This window comes from Schistosoma haematobium, chromosome 6 (genome assembly GCF_000699445.3).
Source record: "Schistosoma haematobium chromosome 6, whole genome shotgun sequence".
NCBI lineage: Eukaryota > Metazoa > Platyhelminthes > Trematoda > Strigeidida > Schistosomatidae > Schistosoma > Schistosoma haematobium.
In genome coordinates this window covers 6,211,210-6,237,770 of record NC_067201.1, presented here as the reverse complement: position 1 = coordinate 6,237,770, position 26,561 = coordinate 6,211,210, and the positions used below count along the sequence as shown (strand labels likewise).

The window sequence follows — 26,561 nt, the reverse complement described above, 5'->3', positions numbered from 1 at the left end:
AAGACAAACTTGTTGAAATTCAACCCACAATGACCAAACGTACTGAACAAACCCGAATCTGCAAATGACTTTGGAGTGTGTTGCAAGGATAGTCTCAATTTCTCTGGACATACCACTACAAAACGTACATGAATCATGAAATTGCAACATCCCATTCTCCGTAACACTTGTTTCTTAAGAATTCAGAATCATTCTTTTGGTGATATTTCTATGACTGATCAGTAAACACTGCTCGTCCTTATTTCACAAATTATGCCTATCAGAATTAATGAATGTGCTAAAAATGCAACGAAATTCCACCAGCTAAATGCTTAAAACTGATTCATCAAATGACTGTCCTTCCCAGTGTCATGCACTATAACTTGGACGCCTCTACGAAAGCAGCCTTATGTTCATGAAGATTCTCTAGTCCAAGCTTCTATTAAAACAAGTTAATTCCTCATATACTATAGCCCTCCAGCGGTAATAAAATTCCAGAAATTAAGAGTTTTGCGAATCTTTAGAATTAACGTTTGACTACCCGGAGTACATCTAAGCTAAAGGCGCATAGTCAGGTATCTGCGCCAGCTCAAGTTTGGATACAATGCGCTGCGCATTTCTCTCAACAAACCGTCTTAGATCACACAATTCTCAACATGACTACTATCTTCCGAAATTTCCCTTGACTCCTTCAACCCTGACTTCCGTTTCTACTGTCTTTGGGGTCGTTGATTAAGAATGCGTTTTGAACATCAGCGTTGTCAAAGACCTCTTCAATGATGAGCTTTGACATGCATTAGTACAGCGAACGATGAACTGTGGATCTGTAGCATATTGAAAATATTACATGTACTTTAAATATTGTGATATTACTTTTGTGTTTTCGGACTCTTTTTATCTCATATTAACAAATTTTATTTCTGTTGCATCGAATCATTCCGACGGAAGGGGATTGCAACTCCCATATCACACCGTACAACTATGACAATATGCCCTGATATTGTCAAGGCTTAGTTTCGCCATAAACAGGCGGACTTCCACGAACACAAAGAAATCAACTCACTCGCATGGTGCTTCATAGTGTTGAAGACACTACGTGCGTGTGTTCGACAGGTATATTAGAACTATTGTGTTTGCTCTTGATGTTTTCAAACTCACATCGTTTTTAAGAATATCGTTCTTAAACATGGAAACTTAAGAGATAGACATTAGTTAGACCAATAACTTTGCTATGTCAAACTCATTAACAGTTTGATAACTGGACTATCGCTAGGTATGCCAGATCTTATTGACCGATGAACATTTGATGAAAGCTTTTTCAGACAACACTTTTTATCCTAGTCTTCTCACCTAATAAAAGTGAACCGTATTAAAATTTAAAAGAATCCTGCAGATGAAATAAATGCATCTGTCGACTGGATTCAGAAACCCAAGCATCGTAGTTTGTTTTGTCAAAGAAAACCATGAGTCAACTTTAAACGAAGTGAGGATGAGAGATGCGGAGCAGAAAAAGCTTAGGTGCCATCTCAGTCTCGTCGCAACGTGACTTGACATTTGTAAGCATGATAGACACAAACATGAATGCAGACCTGAATGATAATGTAACTCAAAATAATAGAACATTTCTTTTGTCCAAAAGTGGGGACAGGTCGTGTGGGCTTGTAACGATGCTGGCCGCTAAATGATCTCTGTTTTGCCTTTTTCTCTGAAGAAACTTGGCGCGGGAACTATCCACTCTGACATAGTGGATGTCGGACCTCTGAAGTTCCCCAGACATTTTCTGATGTTTACTCAGCAACTCATCAGAAAACTTCCATCATCCTTTTCGTTTAATGCCGATGAGGAGATAAGTCTCCTAAAATCGGTCCACAGATGAAATGTAAAAACGGAACGTGAAAAAACTCATGCATTGGTAACAATGAGGCTCATTTTCGGCCAGTTCGACGAAAGAGGGTTCCACATAATCTTCAACAGTTCCATCTGTCCCCGTTTACAGTACGGAAACATAGTATTTCCTCCCTCACTCCAAATGGATGAGGACACTGGAGCGTATCCAACGGCGAGCCACGAAATCAGTTCTAGGACTCAAATTCCAGCCCAATGAAGAGATCTAATCACTAAACGTTTATCCATTAGAGTAAAGGCGTCTTAGAGTTGACCTTCTAATGGCTTACAGTATCCTTAACACTTCTGGACATCCCCTTAATCACGTACATAAGTTTAGCTCCAACATAACATCTAGAAAATGGAGACAACATAGCAGAACGGACTGTAGACACATCTAATTTTCTGGAAAAGTCAAGTACTGGAATTCGCCGCCGAGTGAGCTAGTTCAGGCGACTTCCCAGGAGTTTTTTAAGAGAAAACTTACCATATTCTTAAGGACTAAGGATAGTATCTTACTATGATTTACCAATTTCTTTGTTTCTTTCATCGTTAATATAACTAGTTCCTGTCTGGAGGTATTGGCGATTCACTGTTACTAGACACGGAAGCCCGTTAAGCGAAAGCTTTTTCTATTCCGTCCACAACCATTTGGACCTAGTCTGTCTCTCTGAAATCCAGTGAACTATCAATTTGTGAGTTGCAAAAGTTCATGGACAATAATGATTATGATATATATGTCGTCCTTAATAATTTACTTCGTTCTAGTAGCCAAGGTATGAGTGAAGGTATCATTTGACGGTGGAATATGAAATGTATATGCACAAAAATACGCGCCGCCTGTTTCAAGACTTCGCGTTATGTTTCAATGATCTCTAAGGAGGATCAAGAAGGTCTTTTAGAGGAATGTCTATGCACTGTTAGACAGTATGCTTGTCAAATGGAATGCTGTCTGGTTAGGAATGTTTTTTTAACTTCGTTGTAGGAAAAAAGATATTTGGTTGACGCTATACAACATGCTGCTAATATGCTTTTGGAGATGAAAAATTATTCTTTGTCACCAAAAGCGTACTATGAGTTGTGTAAGTAGCCAGAGATTTTTTAAAATTCGGAACCTTAGATATTGTTGTTACAGACAAACTACGCACTCTGGAATCCTACCTTATCGAAGAACACAAAAGTGGACGCAAGGTTTCATATTTATATGAAACTGTTCAATATATTTCAAATATTCTTCCTAGATTGTACGTCAATTAACTTTCGAGCTAATAATGTTATGTTATTTTTCATTTGTGGTAATGAGGTCGTAAGAACATAGTCGTTATATTATCCCCATTCTTATGCGTCATATATTTTATAAAAACTTGTTCCCAGTTTTGTTTCATCTGCAACATTTCCCCTCGGTTGCCACGGAGCAAGCTCCGATTACTTCGGACATGCACCTATTAGTTCACTTGCAGTTGTAGTGTATTATCTTCAAGTCAAATGAATTAACTTCATGCGCACCTGGTTACTAAGCCTGCTTTTTTTCTTTTGAAATAGCTGAAAAATTTCGCGTTGTACTATCATGGTAGAACAGCCTTTTCAGACCTTAACTCTGGCACTATTTGCTATTCATACAGAACCTGACAGTAGTTTAAAATGTTATGGTATTTAGTCTTTAGTACTTCATAAGTATGCGATTAGAACGCAAGTTTCACCAGTGTTATTATGATCTTCTTACTCTCTGGTAAACCTATCCCAAGCTCTAAATTCTAAGTTGCAAACCATCACATCCCTTAAATCCTTTTGTTCAAAGAGGGTTCTCTAGATTAGATCTCCAGAACTGAAATGATTTACTCAGTTTAGTCAGAGACATTTAACTCACACATGACAAACAAATAAATGCAAAACTTTTCAAAGCATTGTCCTATAAGCGGTGATAACATTTTTCTAGCCAAATTGAAACTATTACCCACCTTTTTTGTCACTAAGTTTATATGTTTTTGACTGAATATATGCAAAATCCAGCCTAATTCGTACCTTTTAAAATAGATAGGAATCATATATCGATAACAATTCAAAATAGTGCTTCCAATTTCTGTATTATGTACGGAAGCCTACATAGAAGAGCAATAGTATTCGCTTTATTCAGTGCTGTGTATAATGTGATAAGGAATCACACTCATTGCTTGATATAATGGTGTTAAAAATTCGACTTGTCCATTTCATATTTGCACATGAGCCATATCCTGGGTGTGAAGAGTAGTGGTACTACCCGGTTGCTTAAACCTAAGTAGGTGGAGCGGGGCTCGGATCATAAAGTTAGTGGTTGAACGCTTAAGCCACCGCTCCGCTACATATGTGCTAGTGTGCTATTTTATCATTCCCTTTCACATATTCCTCTTTACTTGTATAGTGCATGGTCTTCCCATGATGTTTCTTTTTCATCGCTAATCACCGTAACCATCTTTGCACATGTAAATAACAGTTTGGTAGATGACTTTACCACAACTCATTCGACTTGATTTATTTATTTTAACACAAATATTAGTACGAAGGGGCATCAAATACATATGCGCCACACAATTACAATGAGAATGTGAAGAGATAGAGAATGTAAGGTGCGTATAAGAAAAAGAGGAACAATAACGAACAGAAACTACCGTATGATAGTAGAATAATAATAATAGGAGAAGCATTTCAGTTAGCAAAGATACAACCGGAAAGAATTTTTCTAGTTAAAGAAGTTACGTCCACTTTTTTAATGAAGAAAGTAAAAAAAGTTACGGCAGGATCGCCACTGGCTTCTATTCTGAGCCATATCTGATAACGCCTCTAGCCACTGTGTCGCACCATCTCTAGGATCTCAGCCAGGGATTCGTGAAGGACCAACAGAAGTCAACCCTTTGCAGCTTTCTATCATACCACGACACCATGTCATACACTGACCACCTCTCCACATTTTCTAACCAGTCTCAGCGTCAGCAAACAATGCACGACGTGGAATTCTCTGAGATGGCGTTCGTAGAACATGTGCAAGCCACCAAAGTCGATGTCTCAAGATAGTGGCACTGACTGAATTATCGTCTCTGTGCCCGAACACACGATGCCGAACCTCTGCATTACTAATATGGTGTTGCCACTGGATGTCAGAAATCCTTCGGAGACAACGCTGATCGAACACAGAGTCGTCTAACATCCTCAACTCGAAAAGGCCAGGTTTCACAAGCATAGAGCAAAACTGCTCTCATCGATGCGCTATAGATCTGACCTTTTACAGCCAGACTAACATCACGAAGGCTCCAAAGATGGCCCAGATTGGCATAAGCCGCTCTGGCTTTCACTACACGTGCATTGATCTCATCACTCACGCCACCACCAACACTTATGCAGCTACCTAGATAGACGAACTTCTCGATTACTTTTATTTGCTCACCACCCAGGGTGATTTCAGGATCAGGGTCCTGTCAGTTTTGTAAAAGTACTTTGCACTTTGAAGGTGTAAAGCACATACCATACTTACGGACAGTAATCGTCAACTGATTAAGTGTGGATTGCATGGCTTGGGCGTCATCTCACAGTAAGACAATATCATCCACATACTCAAGGTCGAGAAGCCTTTCTCCAGGCAACAGATCCACACCACCATTATGTACATCCATCAGAGCTGCTTCAAGAATGTCGTCGATAGCAAAGTTGAGGAGGAATGGTGAGATTGGGCAACCCTACTTAACCACACTGCTTGAATGGGACAACGGAGAGAGGTGGTTGTATGCCCTCACTCTGCCTGAGGTGTTTGTATATAGGGCTTTTAGGATGTTAATAAACTTCTCAGGCATACCCTTCTTCAATAGACAATTTCAAAGAACATTCCTGTTTAACGAATTGAAGGCAGCTCTGATGTCAAGACACATTACTATTGTTGGCCTTTGTTAAGTATGGCGGTGTTCTAACATTTGGCGGAGGGTGAAGATATGGTCAATACGTCCTCGACCAAAACGAAAACCAGCCTGCTCCTCGCGAGTCAATCTTTCTCGGGTTTTGAACAACCTACGAAGTATGATGGAAGCCAATAGCTTGGACGCAATCGGAAGTAGATTTATCCCCCGATAGTTGTTGCAGGAACGACGTGAACCCTTTTTAAAGATAGGGACAACTATTGACTCATTCCATGACTTTGGAACACTCTAGTTTAAAGACCTTTGTAAAGAACGTTGTCAGTTCCTTAACCAGAAAGTCACTACCATCTTTAAAAAAGACCCGGAGGTAAGTCATCTGGGCCCGGTGATTTTGTAGCGCCTTAAGAGTTGCAGTTTCTCGTGGACTTCCGACTCATTTAGTGAACCAGTCGTCACAGGCCGTACAGGGTAGGATAGTCTGGTCGATGTTGTTGGGGTAGCAGATCAGTTGAACTGCCCCTCTAAAAACTCTACCCATCGTTTAAGACGTCCATAGATGTTAGTGACTGACATCTCGTCATCTTCACAGATTGTTCTACTCACACCAGACTTCTTGCTGCCAGTGGCTCGGATGAATTAAAAGAGCTTCCAACAGATTAACGCAAACAAGGACATGATCAGAGTCCAGATAAGTACTCCGAGTCTCCGGCTAGTACTACTCCAGCTACTACTTCCTGCCGAAGAACTGTTAACTAGTGGTGAAAGTCATCCTTGATCGCATCCGGGCTGCAATTTGTCGGAGCATGGGCGGAGATGACAAAAAGACGTCCTTTCTCATAGCGATTATTTCTCACTTTGGTGGAAATTTGTGATTTGACAGCATATAATCGACTGTTAATGGAATCCAATCGATCAGTGCTGCCTCTGCTCTGGCGCTTAGTGCTACACGAATGCCAGCAAAACCAGACGAAGATGCCACAGGGTCCCTGGATAAAGGCACGTAAAACAAACCTTTTGAAGCGACAGATGGTGAGCAAATTTGTAGTAATTCACTAGAGTCTTCAATTCTATTTATTTTATTTGAACGTATAAGTATTAGTACAATGGGGCGCCGAATACATATGCGTCACACAAGTCATTTGACTTGTGTGAGGACTGGGATACTACCTGAGTGTCCAAACCGAAGCAGCTGGTTTTCTTAGAGGGCCACACCCTGAGTCTTTGACCTAAACGCCTGACCCACAAGACAGTGGAGCAACGTCAGGAGATGCAGTCCCATGGTAGCCGGTGAACAACAATTGGTTCATACACCATTTGTTCCTTCAGGATACTGGAGCCCATGTACATCATTGGTTTGGAATGAGGGTTTTCCAACTCCCCTATTTGAACTCTTCGTGTCCACCAACCCTGTTCAAGCGCCGGACATTCGCTTTTCGTCCTCTGAATTTCGTAAACAACAGTAATGCCGCGAGAAGGCAGTGAGTAGGACTTCCCTGTCAGTGGTTGTATGCACATGGCCATGTGAAAGCATTTGGAGGGAGAGCGGACTCTCCCGACATTCGGGGGCTTCATATTTATCATTAGAACTATTAGTAACAATATTTAAAACCTTAATTGTTGTCAGTTTAAGCTTTTTTGTAAACTGGAGTCAATTTTTTTGAATTCGTGGTTCATATTAATAAACTTTGACTTAGGAGGATGTTTACCAATAGTATTTTTATTTCTTGCATCCGTAGAAATATTTACTAGTTCTTGTAAAACACTTCTTCAGGTACTTACTTATTACTGTTGGAGTTTATCATATTAAGTGTTCCGACCTGTCGCGACGTGAAATTCTTCGTGATCTGGTAGAAATGTGTTCTGGTGTACAGCATCCTACAAGAGGTCTTTTTTTGAGAAGTTATCTATTGCAATCACTACGAAGTGATCTTCTCCCAGATATTGAGGTACTGTTTAGTTGTATCTGTATTTTATAACCTCCCAATTTGAATTAGATACTTATAAATACAATTATTATTATGGTCTTTCAGAAATGTATCACCACTCACTTTTCACATTTTTGTTCAAGTGCTTTCTAGAATCTATTCTGTGTTGTGTAGTAAAAAACCCAGATAACAGACGTTGATTCGCTTACAGTTGTAGTGTGTTTATAAATACTTACTTACGCTTGTTACCCCTCGTGGAGGAGCACAGGCCGCCCACCATCGAACTCTGTCCTGGGCAATCTCAGTTGTTCCCTGTTGCTATTCATCCTTTTGGTGTTTGCTTCCAATAATCGGAGCAGTGTGTTACTTGGTCTTCCACTTTTCCACTTCCCTTCAACGTTCCAAGTTAGCGCTTGCTTCGTGATGCACCCTCAAACAATAAATAAATAGATGCTTCATGATTCAGTCTGATGATTTCGGTAATGTATGTCTTATCCACTTCCAACGTCCTTTCCTAATTGCCTCTTGAGCTAGAAGCTGGTTTGATCTCTCCCACAGTAGGCTGATTCTGATGATATCCAGCCAACGGACATTGAGTTTTAGTTTGGTGTGTTATCACCAGTTTGTATCAATTTAATCTGCTATTCAACTTCGCCCAACGGAATGAATTTGTATTCAGACATGAGCTACAACTGAATAAACCTGTTCACTAATAAATGATGTGAAAAACTCATAGTTCGCTTGTGACACAACTTCATTGTTTGGAATCGTCCGAAGGCCCCAGTTATCTGACTGAAGATTGATCAGTTTTTTCTCACTTTTGATTAGATTTTGAATTATGATATCAACTTGTCAGAAGTCAGTCTCCTTGATATATATTTTTGGTATCAGAAAAATTGTAAAGTGATTTTTATTTCTCTGTCATCAATCGTCTATATTCTCTTAAGGTTATATCGTACGTTTAAATTATCTCATCTGTTCATCAGAAAGCTCTGACTTGATATGGTAGGTGACTTCCTGCATGAGTGTTATTCCTGTGATCCGTGTAAAATGTGACTAATTAACGGTTGGAGACAAATCCGGACTTTCAGTGTATAACAGTCACAACATAACTGGTATTTCATAAAACCGTTATTTTTATTCACTGGATTTCAGCTCGTTGCTTTAACTGTTTTTTTCTTATCCCGACAACCAGTCAGATGAACATTGTCTAGAAATCCCATTTTCATTAGCGTTTCAAATGATGTGTTATTTGGCTGTGAAAAGTCTAAATGTTTGATGAATTGTAAACATAAACTTGAACTTTCGAAAATTAAGTTTTTTCGGCAGTTCAAACAGACTGACAATAGAATTAAAAGAATTATTCGATCTCATGTTTAAAGGCATTTATGTCCAACCCAGATTTCTTATGGCTATAGGGAACTTCGCATTGTTCATTAAATTCCAGTTTTTCAGTGTAATATCAAAGCCAACACTTCTACTTTGCCATTAACTTCAATAACCTTTAATGGTTTTTTGTGATTTACGCAAAAGTGGGATTTTCTGTTTTGGTGCAGAAATATGCTGTAGAGCTTCGAAAAAGGAGCAGCAGATATTTTTTGTCAATTTCATATTATCTGAACCTAACTGTGCGTAGTATAGGTATGTCTGTCTCTTATTCACTTGGTATATATCTTAGCCAAGTATACAACAAATCTAAATGTCTTAGGTCTTAGTATACATGTGACTCTTCTGTTGAAAAAATCAATGTGATGAATCTATGGTTTTATGTAAATGCCTCATGTTAAAGCTTCTATTTGATAGGGGGTTGTATTCTGTTAGTATTTTCCGTTGAACTAAAGCTAAATTAAGGGAGACACAATGGAAATTGATTTTAAAGTAATGAATACCTTAATGTAGCAGTTTAGCAATTAAAACTAGATATTGAACTCATGTTTCGCTGGAAACAATAAGCACTGTGATTTCTTTACATCTAATTGACAGCTGCCAAATAAGGCAGTATTTTACTGTTTTTTACTGCTTTATACAGATTACTTTGGTATTTCTAATTTTGCCTGTTATTTATTTATTTATTTATTATTGCTAATATTATTGATATTCCTAACTCCTATTTCACTATATTTAGGACTCACCATCAACACATACAGCTGTAAATGAAACGGAAGATGATAGCAACAAAAGTAGTGGTAAATTATCACCTGATGAGAATAAACTAGACGATAACAATAATAATAATGATGACGGTGAACAAAAGATTAGTCAAAAATCAATTCATGTTTACTCACAAGGGACAATCGCTGATAGTATAAACTTCCTATTATTCAATTTTTCGGAAATGAATAAACTTTGGGTACGAATGCAACATCAAGGACATACCAGAGACCGTGAAAAGCGAGAACAAGAACGTCGAGAATTACGTATACTTGTTGGTGCAAATTTAAATCGATTATCCCAACTAGAATCAATCAATGTTGAGCGATATAAAACAGTGAGACCTTTAGCGTGACGTTTTTTATTCATGTTGATGTTCGCAAACATAGAACAATAACGAAATCGGTCGTTACTCATCTCATCAGCAAAAGTAAAAATATGAAAGTCACCTTATATAAAAAACACCAGCAACATATCACAAGTCTGTTCTTAGGTCTACTGTTGTCATTATTTTATAATCAAAAGGAATTGCTTCAACAATAAACTATACGTAATAAAACTGCTTAAAAATTATCGTATTGTATATATGGGAGTGGTTAATTGAGTCTACGTTTGCATTTCGACTTGTTGACAAAAGAATTCCAATGGTTGAACCAATTTTTGTCTTCGGTGGAAAAAACTAAATTATAAAACTGTTATGTCCCAATCCTTCACTTAAATCTAATTTCATTCATGGAATAATATATACTTCGGTTTGGGCAACCGGATAGTATCATTAGCCCTCACACTCAAAGTGTAGCTCATATTCAAGTATCTAGTGAATAAGTTAATTACGTATTATATTTATGAAATATGACACCATAGATTTGTATTTAGTGTTGCCCATCATTATTACTGTACAGTTGAAGGACACTTTTGAAAATTATAGAAGATATCATCAATAACAAATACATCTAATAGAAAATCCTAAACTCATAGAGTTTACTTGTGTATGCTTACCAATGTACATTGCCATAGATTTCACTTTTAATCGTAACAACTTAACAACTAAATCAATCTTCACTAAACTTCATCGTATCGTTTTTCTGTACATACTTAGTAGGAAGTCTTCTAAACCCACCTCAGGTTCGTTAGTCTTAAGCTAACTGTCGTCTTATGATTATTCTCAGCTCATATACACGTAGCTTAGTGGTAACGTTTTTAATTGAGCTACCGAATGATTCAGGTTTGAATTTCGTCAATTGGATTACTTCCTAATTAATACAGACAAACATGAAACCTTCATATTTAAAGACTAAATTTTAATTCAGTAATAATTTCACCACATTAAACCTTAATTATCAGTATATCAACGATCTTTTGTATGGTCATCTTAATATATGACAATATAATTGAGGTTGGAATTACAGACGGATTTGTACTCACTCTTGAATCTACCTGCTCGCTGAGAGTCCTTGGGTTGTATGTGAACACTACTTTATTTTATTTTATTTTAGCACTTAGATATTGGTACAAGGAAGCACCAAATACATATGCGCCACACATATCTCATTTGATTTGTGTGAGGGCTGTGATACTGTCCTGGCCCCCAAACCGAAGCAGGTGGTTTTCTTAGGGGACCACACCCGGAGCCTTCGACCTGAAGGTCTGATCCACAGGGCAGTGGAGCAACGTCAGGAGATGCAGTCCCATGGTAGCCGGTGACCAACGATTGGCTCATACACCATTTGTTCCTTCAGGATACTGGAGCCCATGTGCACCACTACTAGGGAATCTTGAACAATTAGGTCAAAATAACTGTCTCGTTCTCCTGGGTTTTCATTTATTTTCCAGAGGATGTCAGTCTGTGATGAAAAATACTTGAAAATTGATCTAATATTTGAGACCCACATAACTTAGTGTTTACTTATTTGTTTTTTTAGCAAGTCCTACCACCGATTTTGGAACAGATTATTGAATGCCGTGATGTTATCGCACAAGAATATCTCATGGATGTGGTCATACAGGTAAGTTTGTATTTGCTAGTCAGTAGACTTTATATTGTTTCATTATGTTTACTTGTTGAAATAAACAATTACACTTGGTCTAAATGTTGTTTGAATCTTCCCATTAATGTTCAGGATTGCATATGTGCATCCAGTTCGGAATGCCTCGATATTGCCATTAATCCGCAATCATTTTCAATAGAGATAAATGATGGCTAGCAGTGGGATCCAGGACACTCGTTTCGAACGATCAATACATGTAAATTAATTTTCACCCCATTTCAGAAGCTAGTAGCTATATGAACTCAGTAGCTACGTGGATAACTCAATAGCGTTTGAAGCAGACGGTACTGGATTTGAGTCGCGGAGTGAATATCAACCCTGGAGTGCAGGTACATCCAGCTAGCGAGACTCAGGACGAAACTCGCAACGAGTTTTCCACTGTTAGCCACCATCCATCTATGCTTAAAATGATTCCACTGTTCCTAGAAGATCAGGCGTATGTTGATAAAATAGTTACTTTGTTCAGAATGTATGCCTGAATTTGTCCATTTTGTTGAGTAGGATCACTTGAGGATATAGATTATAAATAACTGGAGCGATTGTTTATATGACTAAAGAAGATAACTTATTAGTGACTTCTTGGTATGTCTAATCGTATTTCTCTTCTAGAACCGGTGGAAATTCGAATTAGTTCCTTCGTGGTATTTCTATTTTTAACCATTTGAAAAATACAATAAGATTTTCTAACATTTCACTTTGGTCATTCAGATATCCTTTTGTAGAAGAAGGGGACTTACTCAAAACACTGACGTAAAATAGAATTTTTTTTAGTAAAAACGTGGTTCTAAACGTACTTTAACACGAATGGTTTTTAATCGTATGTCGATAACTAATTCTGTTAACAGTTTGACAGGCAAACCTATACAGAAATCTAGATAATTTATGAATATGTCTACCTCTGAATTAATAGACTAAGTTCATTTAGGGTTATGTATTACTCTCTCTTAAAGAATACTGAAAAAAACTGAGATCTATAGCTGTCTACTTGTTTGTCCTAACTATTGATCATTATATACTCATTCAATATGACGCCGATTCACTTAACTTTATTAGTCATCATTTAAGCCTAATTCAATCAGCGAACACTGAGTATAAACAAATATCACGTCCGGTACTTTTTACTGATCAATTAATTCATCTCTTTTAGTCGATCCCCGCCTGTAGCACTTCTAGGGCTACTGCCAGTCCCAAGCCCTTGTAAAGGAGTAGGGTTGGGCGTAGAAAACAACCTTGCTGAAAGATGCTAACCAGAATAAACAAGTTTTAGTCGATCTCATCAATTTTTACCAATTATTGGATCTCTATCGGAAAGAAAATACCTTCTAAATTGATAATAAACATTTGCATACTAGTGACTAATTACAAAAAATACCTTTCCGAGTTATAGTGAGAAAGCTATTATTCGTGGAGGTCAACCATTTTCACTGTGAGGCAATTACTCACAAATACTTTTGGGAACTAGTTATGCAAAATCACGAATTAGTTGTGCCTCATGCTAGGACTGTCAAGTGCTTCCTCACTTTCGATTGCTGTTTAACTAGTATTACTCTGTCATGTATACCATACAATACTTTTCATCTGTCATTAAACTTTGAGTCATTGTTTTTCATGTATCGGTGCCGTCCACAAATCAATTCAACAGGAATCTTTATTATTATTATCAATGGCTTTATTTATTTATTTAAACACATAAACATTGGTACAATGAGGCGCCAAATACATATGCGCCACATAAGTCATTTGACTTGTGTGAGGACTGGGATACTACCTGAGTGTCCAAACCGAAGCAGGTGGTTTTCTTAGAGGGCCACACCCTGAGTCTTTGACCTAAACGCCTGACCCACAAGACAGTGGAGCAACGTCAGGAGATGCAGTCCCATGGTAGCCGGTGAACAACAATTGGTTCATACACCATTTGTTCCTTCAGGATACTGGAGCCCATGTACATCATTGGTTTGGAATGAGGGTTTTCCAACTCCCCTATTTGAACTCTTCGTGTCCACCAACCCTGTTCAAGCGCCGGACATTCGCTTTTCGTCCTCTGAATTTCGTAAACAACAGTAATGCCGCGAGAAGGCAGTGAGTAGGACTTCCCTGTCAGTGGTTGTATGCACATGGCCATGTGAAAGCATTTGGAGGGAGAGCGGACTCTCCCGATCCTCGGCCTTACCAGGGCATTTGGGTGCATTTTTTTATAAAAGTTAATGGCTTTATTCACTATTACATTTTTGTTCGAATTTATAGTCAGTCAGTCAGTAACAACGTAGAACTTCGTAACTCTTAACAAAAAGTATTTCAACAAGTTTGTTTTGCTAAACAGAAAAATCCCGGTAACTGCATGTATATATACATAAATTAAGCAAATCAACTACCTGGAATTAAATGAAGTATTTTCAACAGGATTACAGTATGCACAACTTTTAATTTGAAACGTGTCTTACAATACAAGTTATTGACTAGGTCAGCTCTAACAACCTGTTCGTCACATTACTATAATTGCTAGATAATTTATTGTATTTTTTATATATTTACTTGTGTGCATGGATGCTGATGTATAGGCGAGGTTCTGAGGAAACATTGAGTTCAGATGTCTAGTCCTTTGCTTTATCAGACCATTTAGCTTTCAATGGAGTTTTTCTCGTACATTCTTTCTTTTACCCTCTCTGATCGTTTTAATTGTGGAGGTGTAATTCGATCTAAACTTATAGAAATAATCTCAGTGGGACAACAAACATTAAGACAGATTTTAAGAATTCAAGTGACAACATATACGGTGTTTTACAATCAGTCATCTTAAATAATTCCCAGTTTGTCATACGAAACATGTTTTTCAGATTTTGGATATTTTCTGATTAATACCTGTATTTGTCTTTCTTTGTAAGAGTGTACTCTTTCCCAGCTAGCCATTTAATTTAGGTAGAACACGAATAATACAATGATCAGAACTAGACAATGGATCACGTTAACGGGTCGCATATATTGTCGCATCACTATTGATGACTAAGTCTATATGGGCATCCGGACAAGTAGGAAAATCTACTACACTTTGGTAATCCGCTGATCCTGACAATAAATATTGAAACCTTGTAGAGTGATACTAAACAATCGTCTTGTAAATCACTCAACCAGAATTCTTGAATTGTGATACACATTTAGACCTAGTAGTGATCGGCAAGTAATATTTGGCAGTTCAGGAATCGACATCTTATTAATGTTCATCCTTTTCAATGCATATTGCCAGCCACTACTATGATTGTACTTTTTTGTACCTTGTAAAACGATAGTTCGTAAACTTTTCATATACGTGCCTGAATAGATTATGCAATTAATAGACATAATGATGTGTTAAAGCAAACAAAAATTACTTGTTGAAATATCCAGATGGTAGGAACAGGTAGCCCCGATATTCAAGAACGCCTGATGATATCGTAAGAATTTCTCAATCTTCAATTTATTTTAATAGCTGAAATCATGAGTCAATTGAAGCTAGACCAACGTGGAAAACCTGGAAGCACTGGACGGCCGTTTCGTCCTAGTATGGGACTCCATATCTGACCAATATCTTCAGTATTGTACTGCCTAGAAATATTTATTGTAAATTATCATGAAGAAGTGATTTATTCCTCAAGAATGAACTTTTGTAATTCGCCATATCAAAAACTTTAAACTGCAAAAAAATTGACTGTATCTTTCTAAGATCTTATTCTTGGTGGTTAGTCCTCAAGTCGATATCTAATTACTTTTTAAATCTCCACATCTTTCCCATTATATATATAATTCAGTATTCAATTGTCCTCTCCATTGTCTTGAGTTTGTGGCTAAAACGTGATATTATGTGGAATTGTGAAACTGAATTATCGGTCGTTATGTTGATTAAGTCGTTCAGCTAAACTATGTAGTAGTTATGCAATATGTAACAATCATTAACCAAGAATTCAGGGGAACATTTCTAGCTTGCCAGCTATAAATTACTTGTTTATCAATTATATCTTTTTTTATCACTCATTTCTCTACTCACCATGATGGTCATTGTATTTTTCTTAAATTTCAATCCATTCAAAAGGTTTTTCCTGATGAGTTTCATTTGGCCACCTTACCTCTGTTGTTGCGTACTTGTAATCATTTACAAGCTGGTGTGAAACTGAAGCCGATTGTTTGCAGTCTTATCGATCGGTAAGCATTATGCTTTACTAAAATCAAAGTGAAAATCAACTTACTGTCATTTATATTGTCGGTGACCTTGTTATTATCATAAGCTTTGCTTTTAAAACAACAATATTTTCTTTAGATTTCGAGTTCTAGTGGCTTTTTGTGTAATTTCTATGTAAAACATCGTGTTATTTGATTCTGCATATTTTTTTGTCTTATGTCTTATGTTTTCATCCGCATTAATTCGAGTGAAGTACATAAATCAAAGAGTATTAGACAAGAAAAAACATGGTAGGTCGGACGATTCCAGACAGACCACACGCTGTCTCAAGGCCACATGGTAGATGAGAAATACAAGAGTGTATATGGTATTGTAAATTATTTGTCTGAACAATTTTACAGCCTTAAATTTCCTTGGGTCAGTAGAGATGCACACATACACCCGTAAGTTATCTACAATTTGGTTCGATTTCGTTCTTAAAGTTCTCTACCCATTTGTTAGTCATATCCCCTTGCATAGCTGGTTACGTCAAGAATTAAACAGTGCATATTATGTTCATCAAGAAGACATAATATAGCTTCCTGCCAACTCCGTAAAATAATAAATACTTTGAAGTTTAATACATGGTCATATTGCAAAGTTAAATCAGCTGATCTCAATATTGTTATAAAAGTTTTAATGACCATTTAAGCTTGTTAATATGTGACCCAATAATATAGTATCTGAAACCCTGACTACCTAATTTGGCTTCAGCCAGTCAAATGTAATTTAGAACTTGGCAAATATGTAAATGTACTTTCAAGTTACCACACTGTATCACCAAAGAGAAATGGAATTACCAAGGCAAATGTCAAAGTAGCATAAGTAGTGATAGTAACAGTGTCGGTAGAAATGATTTGAAAAGAAAGCGGGAATTCGTGGGATTAAAAAAGATAATTTTAAAACTCATGATTTAAAAGAAAACGAAGATTTAATACTTCTGGGCTGTCGTGACCGATTCTTGTTCCTGTCATCTGAAGTTCCCGATTGGTTACGATAATCGTACAGATCACAACCAGTTAGTCTGAACCTACCGATACCGCTCAACCAAACTATCAATAACTTCATGGATTGATTTCGTGTCTTGATTTGGCTACAGCTAACTTTATTTCAATCCACTCCTACATCAGCAAACATTATGCATCAAGATTAAAAATGGTTGGACGAACTTAACACATGTCCCAACTACCTAATTAACTGATTTATCATCCTTATCTATTACTCTGAGTCTAACTTCAACATTCCGAACTCAATGATCGCAACATATGAAAGTCATGTTTTAAATACATTTTCAATCATATGCTAGTAGCTTAATTTTAGCTTAGACATCGAAATATTATTATTTTTATAAAGTAGATATGACTCAAATCATATAATACATACGATGCTGGGTTACACTAACTTATATTATTCACTTATATTGATTTGTTATACATTTCACTTAATTAGTTTTGTTATTTTGTTTCTTGCTTACTTATTATTAGTTTGTCTAAACATGTAGCTACTGAATTAGAAGCTGGACGTGAATTAAAAATTGAAGTATCATGCAATAATTATTCACCAATTAAAGCAAAAACTTCTTGTAATAATATCAACGGTAATGATAATAATAATAATAATAATAGTAATAATAACGGCAATCATTCTTCTCTACATAATGAAGAAGATATATCTTTATCAACAGTTTATGATGTTCAATTAAAAAACTCTAATCAAAATCAAGAGAACATAATAAAGAATGAAATGAATACTTCTACTAATATTGATCAAACTTCCATGTCAACAAAAACAACCACAACCACAACAACTGATCTTTTCTCATTATTCTTCTATGAAGTAAATCAAATTATTCATGCACGTTTAACATTATGTGAATTAACATTGAATAATTTACAATTATCATCATCGTCATCATCTAATAATAATAATAATAATAATAATAATAATATGAAAACTCGTCCTACAATACAAACTGTAGCAATAATGAATGGTTTACCATTAGAAGATATTCCAGCATTTTATTCAGTTTTAGTTTATTTAGCTATGATAATTCATCCAAATAATTGTTCTTCCTTAATTGATATTTGTTTAAATGCTACAGCGGATGCATTGAATCATGTTGGTCTAGTTCTGTAAGTTGAAGAAAAGAAAGACAGAGAGAAACAGTTGGTTTTTTTAGACTATTTAAGCTATTTGAAAAGATGTAATGATGATCGTGTATAACTACTTATACATAGATCAGATTTGAACTTCTATCAGAATTCTATCAAGAAACTTGTTTTGATTTATGTATGAACTGTTTTCTTTTTAAAAATATATGCTATTCGTAGAATAGATGGATTATAACTAGCAGTAGAATCCAGAGTGCATGTTTAGACGTGATTGGAACTCGACAGCTTGATGTATGTGTATCCAAGTGTTGATGTACACACTGGTACTCAGTACAAATATTGGTACAAAGGGGCACCGAATATATATGCGCCACACAAGTCACTTGATTTGTGTGTGGGCTGTGATACTGCCCGGGTGCCCAGACCGAAGCAGGACTGGTATTCGGACTCTGTATCCTTCGCTTCAAATGCCCAAAAATTTATACACTGATCCAGGTATCCACAAAATGAACATTTATCGACAAACACTGTTCAGAAGTCAGTCAGGAATACGAACAACGGGATATTTCAAACCCTTGATAATAATAATATAAACATCTACTATTAAGTTGATCACTCACTATCATCGCATGATTTTATGTCATTACAATTAATATTAGCTTTGTGAGACAAGATTCATTTTCAGTTGTAATTAGTACTGTGACTAGTGATTTGAAGCTGGGTGTGTCTAGTCCCATTAACAACAATTCACTGCTTGTTATTTCCACGGGGAAGGGGTTTAGTGTTTTGTTTTGTTGTCAATGGAACATCAATGAAATACTACTTACTTTCACCAGTAAAAAAATTATACAAGTGACTGATCAAAAAATTTCATTTTTCATTATTTTTTAGTAAGATGATAATGATTAGTTGGTTCATTTCAAGGACATATCGACAGCTACGCGGAACCATAAATTTTAAAACATACTAAACATGATAAGGTCAAACAGTTAATACTTTATATAGAAGAGGTTTAATTAGAATCGTGCTTATGTGTATACGTAATTACTGAATTTGAATGTTGTTCAGTAATGATTAAGTTTCATGCTATTTATAACAGCTCTGATAAAAATATGATTTTATCGGTCATTCATCAATAGCTTTTATTTTTGTTAAATAGTTGAAGATAATCGATAGCCAATACCGTAGACATAGATTTCGAAATGGTTGGTATTCACCAATAAAATTTGTTCCCAATCTTAAGTGATCTAATGTCCCTCGTAGAATTCAAGTTTGTGTATGTCGATCATGGTTGGAGACGTTACCATCAAACTGTCGAGGCAGAGACTTTCCTCTTGTAGGATTGGAATGTTTACATGTTTGTATTATGAAGACTGCCAAAAAGATATATTCAGTTCGTAGGTCTGATTTAAAATGAAGTATCGTAAACCCTTCTAAACCGCAATTCCATAATTTAACACAGTAGTGTTGATTTACACCCTTTCCTGTTGAATGTCTCTATGAGTTCTGAAATCCAATGTACTAGGATGTATCCAAATGTTTTCCAACCACCATTGTCCTATGTTTTTCTGCTTTTGAAAATTGTATTACTAATCATAATATTAATTCAGAAAACATAATCTAAGTAAATATATATATATATATATATATATATATATATATATATATATATATATATATATATATATATATATATATATATTCTATTTACAGAATACCTTCAGGATCTTCATTATCACGTGATTTACTTCGCCTCCTGTATCTACCATTAGATGGTTCATTTCCCCAATCAATGAATGGTGCTCATCGTATAAGTGCTCCTATATCATCACTTAGCGATTTACGCACAGTGCTAGGAATGTCCGGATTTCGACGTTTAGTTTCATTATTAGATCCAAAAACTACCAAATGTCGATTAGCTTATGATCTATTGAATGCTGCTTTAGAACGTGATCAACGTCAGCGTCAAGTGTTACAATTTACTCAAAATAATTACAAACAAGATATAAGTAAAGATTCATCATCGTCATGTGCTCATTTATCATCACGTTTGACTACTGAAGCAGATCTAGATAATTTATTTGAATTAATTGATGGATTGTTAACAACTGATCCTAATGCATGTGAAGATCCAAATGAATTTATTGATGCACAAAGTTTAATAGCTGGTATGCTACATATTCTAGGACCAAGTCCTAAAAGTCTAGATCCAGATATATGTTTCAAATTGTTTACAAAAGCTCAATTACGTTTAGAACAAGCTGGACATGCTATTGTTCGTTTTAATTTTCCTGCACTTGTTTTTCAAGTAAGATGAGTTCATATTCACGTTTATGGAATTTTTCTTTGAATTATTACTATTATTATCACTTGATGGGTGAAAATTAATTTTTTTTATACGTAAGAAATTGGCAACACTATAAAATCATTAACAGTTTGATTTGTATTAGATGGAAAAATGTCGAATATCCTAGCTGTTAGATATTAGAAAGTGATAATTGATGATGTCCCATGGCATGATTTAATTCCATTCATTATCTTCCAAATCATATTTTAATGTGTATTTTATTCTCTCAATATGTTAATGTTTAAAAGTGAGTTGAATGCAAATATTTCACAATTTGTTTCCATGAAGGTATTGGCTACATTGTACATAGTTTGTATGTTATTTTGATATTTGTTTCAGTTCATTCTTCCTCATAATAAAAAAAATCATTTTATTAGATTCACTAGCATAAAGTGATCGAGGTCGACTATAGTCAGTAGATTATTTTGGCTTTTTCAGAATATTTCTATTAATGATTATGCTCAAATAATAAATGATTTTACACTAGATAATTATTAGCTTAGATTATGGCTTATTCAAAATGAGAAACTCAGTAGTAACAGTCGACTCTCAAAACAGACAAGGATAAAATTTACCCATACTTTATGGCAACTTGAACTGATGTACGTACTTACGAAGTTCTACGTTGTTACTGAATGACTGACCCATACAGTATAATTGAATATTTATAAAGTGTACCAACCAATGATTGAACAGTTAGTTTGCGAATAACTTATAAAATACAAGAAAGGAAATCATAATATATGGCTTGGACACGTGTTACGTATGCCCAACCACCGACTTCCCCGACGTGCTATGTTTTATGGTGTAGGAGTAGGTTGGAAGAAAGCTAGGGGCGGCCAGACCAAGACATGGCACAAATCCATGAAGTCAACGACAAGTGGACTGAGCCATGTTACTAGGTGTAGACTACCTGGTTGGGATCCGCGAGATGATAGCAACCGATGGTTAGAGACCTTGAATGACATGGCTCAAAATCGTTTGCAACGGCGCAGGTGCATCAACTCTTTGTGTTCTCCTAAATTCTAATCTTCTAAATTCTTCATGTCCCTTTTATTTTTCTCTTTCCAAATTTATTTCACTGGATTATGCTCCTTCAATAACATCTTCAAACCCTAATCTTTCCGATTACTGCTTATACTTTTACTACCTCTACGACTATGGGATTTGAATCGATAGTTGTATCTGTGTGCTAATGTGGTATGGCAACTTGAACTGATGTATGTACGTATGAAGTTCTACGTTGTTACTGACTGATAATATATTAACTAATTGCTCATGTATAATAAAATTATAGTAAATGAATCGTTCATTCTCCAGGAATAGTTTCCATTATTAAATTCTTTTTATACTGATTAATTTATTTGAAACTGTAACCCTCAAATGAGCAGAAAAACACCAGCCATATCCAAACTTTAGTGTTCATTTAATCTACCTACCTGCAATATCTAACGGTCGCAAAGCGACTTAGAAATTTTGGGTGATTTCAAAAAAAAACATCAGGCTTCTTTGTGTGACTAGCTATTACGTAAATGGTAATCTTTATTATAGGCAAACACACTGTGTAAATTTCCAGTTTCCCAAGGATGTTTAATGTACTATTGTTTACGGTATCATCCCATCTTTTAGCAAACATTTCAAATAAAACCTCTCTACTTTTTATAAGTTAACAATTGTGTTTTGAATTTGTTTATATTCGAAACAAACGAACTATGCCCCTCTTAATACAAAAGATAGACTCTGTCAATTACTCTAATTTCCATTGTTGAATCAAACTGGAAAATAGTTTGTTTTCTATTAGTATATGTTAAACACCGCGTTGAATATTTTAAAGGTTTCAGTTATAATATTAAAAATACTTGACTATTTCTAAAATCTGAAACGAACAAAATATTTTCGTACTTATCGAAAGTTAATCAGAAGGATTCAGAATAACAAACTAATCGGAACAGAATTGTGGAGTAAACATTCTTGGTGAACATAAGAATATGCTTGCTGGGGATGTTAATATTGGGTTATTAAAGGACATTGATATGCTTATGTATTTATTTAAAAATCTACTGTACAACTAGTTTGACTAGTGAACCATGAGTGTTTGGTGTACTCTAGCAACGAGCCAATCAAAATCAAGTACAAGACTTTTAGGTTTTGCACTTAATTCAAATACTATGTTTGATGAGCAGTAAAAATACTTTTGTGTGCTGCTCAGTAGTTTTAAAATGGTAGAGAAAATTTGTTTTTTGCCATTATGAAGTAGAAATGTTTATGTCAGATGTATCGAATGCCCAATTCTATATCTTTAGATTGGATATAGACAGATGAACCTCATCCTTAGATCTTAACCGTAAACTCTTGATTGAAAAACAAACATATACCCGGTGGTAGTGGCACTACATTTTATGAACTAATTGCCCCCTAAATGCCCTGGTACGGCCGAGAGTGGGGAGAGTCAGCTCTTCCTCTCGAAATGCATACAACCACTGACAAGGAAGTCCTACTCACTGCCTTCCCTCGGCACCAGTGTTTGTTTACGAAATTGAGAGGAAGAAAAGCGAATGTCCGATGCTTTAACTGGGTTGGTGAACATGGAGAGTACAAATAGGGGAGTTGGAAAACCCTCATTCCAAACCAATAGTGTACATGGGCTTCAGTATCCTGACGAAACAAATGGTGTATGAATCAGTTGTTAGTTCCCGGCTACCATGGGACTGCATCTCCTGACGTTGCTCCACTGTCTTGTGGGTCAGGCGTTTAGGTCAAAGGCTCAGGGTGTGGCCCCCTAAGAAAACCAGCTGCTTCAGTTTGGGCACGCGGGCAGTATCCCAGTCCTCACACAAATCAAATGACTTATGTGGCTCATATTTATTTGGTGCCTCCTTGTATCAATGTTTATGTGTTTAAATGAATAAATAAATATGAACTAATTCATCACATAGTACCTGATATATTTTTAAGTGAAATTCATTCATCTATCTTTCAACAGAGTATTGTCACGTTATTGTCTGATGTCATTTCGTGATTAAAACCCCCAACCCCCTAATATTTAACCGTATCTATGTACAATATAAAAACTCTTAAAAATCTGTTTAATTCCTTTTGAAGGGTTTTAGAATATGGACAAAGTGTGTCTATTAAAATAAGTTTATATTTTATTGCTTATTAGATTTACAGTCAGATTAACCTGTAAACAACAACATTAATAAATTTATTAATTGTGTAAAATCTATTTATTGTTTACATTTCCATAAAAGCTGTTTTCTAATTGGCTAAGGACAGGTTGGAAATTTGTTGCGATTATGTTTCTCAGTTCGTCCTCATAAAGTGCTTTCTTGCGTTAAGTACCAAAAAAACCTTTCTATTAATAGTTTATGTATTATGCTATCTATTACTTATTCGATTTTGATAAATCATTTTTGATTAAGATTACTTGTTATATCCGTCAAAGTGGTATGATACAATACTGAAATAATTGAGGTGATTGAATTGGTGTTTTAACTACAGGATATATTTGTAAATCCTAAATAAATAAATTCTGAATGATAGAACCATTAGACCAACTGTCTGAGTATATAAACACAGATTTAAAAGAATTGAGGAGCTTTTATTTACCTGTTCGGGTTATCCATAATATTTTCAACGTTTCATAATTGTATCAGATCCAGCACTTTTGAATATTTTTCCTTTCATTCATGGGTATAAGTACTTTGTATCGATTTATTATTTTCACGAAAGATTCTAATTTAGGAGTCTAGAATTATCTATAACTATCTGGTTATTAGTTTTATTCCTCTCCTATTACCGAATTCTTAAACCACCCTTTCACTCACACATTTCTACTCACTTGATTCTCTTAAATTATGTGAACTCTTCAAATTCTATTCAATGATTACGTAACCCATCTAATCAATTTTTTTTAATTCCATGAATCCTTTATTACCTCTATAATTATCACACAATTTACCTTACCTGTCTCTGAACTCCACTATTACACCACCCATCCGTAATGCTTCCTCGATTCTAACACCTAATAACCTCTGACCTGTTCCTCCATATATATAAATATATATAAATAAATAAATAAATAAATAAATAAATATATATATATATATATATATATATATATATTCGAATCCCGCGAGGCGGGGTCGTGGATGCGCACTGCTGAGGAGTCCCACAACAGGATGAAACGACCGTCCAGTGCTTCCAGGTTTTCCATGGTGGTCTAGCTTCAATTGACTCATGATCTCAACTGTTGAAATGTATAGTTATCATTGATAACATTTGTCATTCCAATCTTCTGCATTCACTTATATCAATTGTTCCATACTATCTCTTATCTCAATGTAAAATTCTAATACATATTTGGTTGTAAACAACTGACGAGAAACCACGAAATATAATGAATTCATATTATTTTGTGTTCTGACCTTATATAACTATCTGGTATATAACACAACATACTTCTTGACTCATTACTCACTTATTGGATAACCTTAACCTAGTTATCTATACAAAACATTTAGTCAAAAGTTGTGTACAACTATAAGTTGTTACTTTTCAGTATCATAAATAACATAAGTAAACTTCACAAGACAACAACCAATGATTATTTATTGGGACTTCATCTCCTTACGATGCTTCACTGCCTTGTGGATCAGACCTTCATATCGAAGGCTCTGGGTGTGGCCCCCTAAGAAAACCACCTGTTTCGGTTTGAGCACCCGGGCAGTATCACAGTCTTCACACATATCAAATGAGATTTGTGTGGAGTATATGTATCTGGTGCCCCCTTGCACCAGTACTTATGTGTTCGAATAAATAAATAAACAAGATTATTCATTATTTCTTCCTTCTGTAACCATAATCAAAATTTTCTATTTTAATAAAATTTTCATTTATGTTCTTGTTTGTTAGAGTCTTCAATTAATACAAACCTATTATGAATTACGTAATCAAAATTCTAATTGGGAAGAAAGTGTTACAAATGTAGTGAGATTTTGTCATCGTTGTTGTACATGTTTAGTAGCAGCTGATGCATCTGAATCAGCCTTACGATTATTTTTATACTCAGCACTGGTGATTGATAAAATACAATTTACCAATCAAGAATCAATGATATATGAGTTTATTTCACAAGTGAGTATTGTTTCTTTTGTATGTGTGTACATTGTTTTTTTCCACTCAGTTTCAGTGTTATATGATTTTAATAAATGAAACTTGTTATGTAGGTAGGTAAAGACAAGAAGCTGTATCTATCGCTCAAAGTCTAATGATGATAATACAATCTAGTTCTTTAACTGTCAATAGACAATATAAGATTCAAATGGGTATGACTTTCAAGCTGTATATATAATTTTTAGTAAGGGTTTGAACAAATTAGTAGATATCTAGACTCAATATATACCGTGTTAACTTTGTAAATAGAGCGTACTGGTTTTGAGCTTCAGCGTGAGTATCAACATTGGGATACAGGTACACCCAACTGACTATCTTCACTAAGGAATCAAATCACTACCAAAATTTCGATTCTATTTAGATTATTACCATCAAGTGGTTCCTATGTAGAGCTAGATCAACTTACTATGTTATTCCTAAGTTTCTGTATGTTTATTATTAATATTTGAAACATGTAGCTACTTAGTTTATGGTTAATTCATCAAAAGATAAAACTAAACAAGTTTGTAAAAATCCTTTCTAGATTATTCGTTTTTTTATTTATATACGGAAGTTAAAGTTTTATAAAATGATACTTGTTGACTAGGCCCCACGTAGAGTTATGTACAGACTACTTGATTTGGTTCTGCATGATTATCATAATCAGTGGTTAGAGATGCTGGGTGACATCTCGGAATCGGTCACAATAGCGCAAATTCATTCCTAAATCATTTTGTATATGCATAGTCTTCCCTACAACTATTGATTCTGTTATTACTTTTACAACTCTCTCATTTAGCTTGATAATTTCATTTCGCTCGGTTGATATAGTGTGGGAATTTAAACACATTTATACTTATGCTAGATGTCCACCTCTGTTATGACTGACAGA

The 26,561-nt window shown here is 35.5% G+C and overlaps 1 protein-coding gene across 3 annotated transcripts in view; it reads left to right on the top strand.

Annotated features, from left to right (window-relative positions):
* The first annotated feature begins 2,698 nt into the window (after window positions 1-2,698).
* Window positions 2,699-26,561, top strand: part of VPS35_1 (Vacuolar protein sorting-associated protein 35) — a 30,784-nt gene continuing 6,921 nt past the window's right edge. Inside the window, exons 1-10 of one of the 3 annotated variants that reach the window (XM_051216747.1) lie at window positions 2,699-2,818; window positions 2,849-2,945; window positions 2,984-3,107; window positions 7,516-7,690; window positions 9,795-10,157; window positions 11,743-11,826; window positions 15,932-16,041; window positions 17,542-17,893; window positions 19,882-20,476; window positions 25,430-25,651. In XM_051216747.1, coding sequence (XP_051065353.1) covers window positions 17,889-17,893; window positions 19,882-20,476; window positions 25,430-25,651 — 822 coding nt within the window. In that variant the 5' untranslated portion in view covers window positions 2,699-2,818; window positions 2,849-2,945; window positions 2,984-3,107; ... (3 more) ...; window positions 15,932-16,041; window positions 17,542-17,888. Of the gene's footprint in view, window positions 2,946-2,983; window positions 3,108-7,515; window positions 7,691-9,794; window positions 10,158-11,742; window positions 11,827-15,931; window positions 16,042-17,541; window positions 18,190-19,881; window positions 20,477-25,429; window positions 25,652-26,561 lie in introns of all 3 variants that reach the window. The other 2 variants (XM_051216748.1, XM_051216746.1) reach the window with 2 other exon arrangements.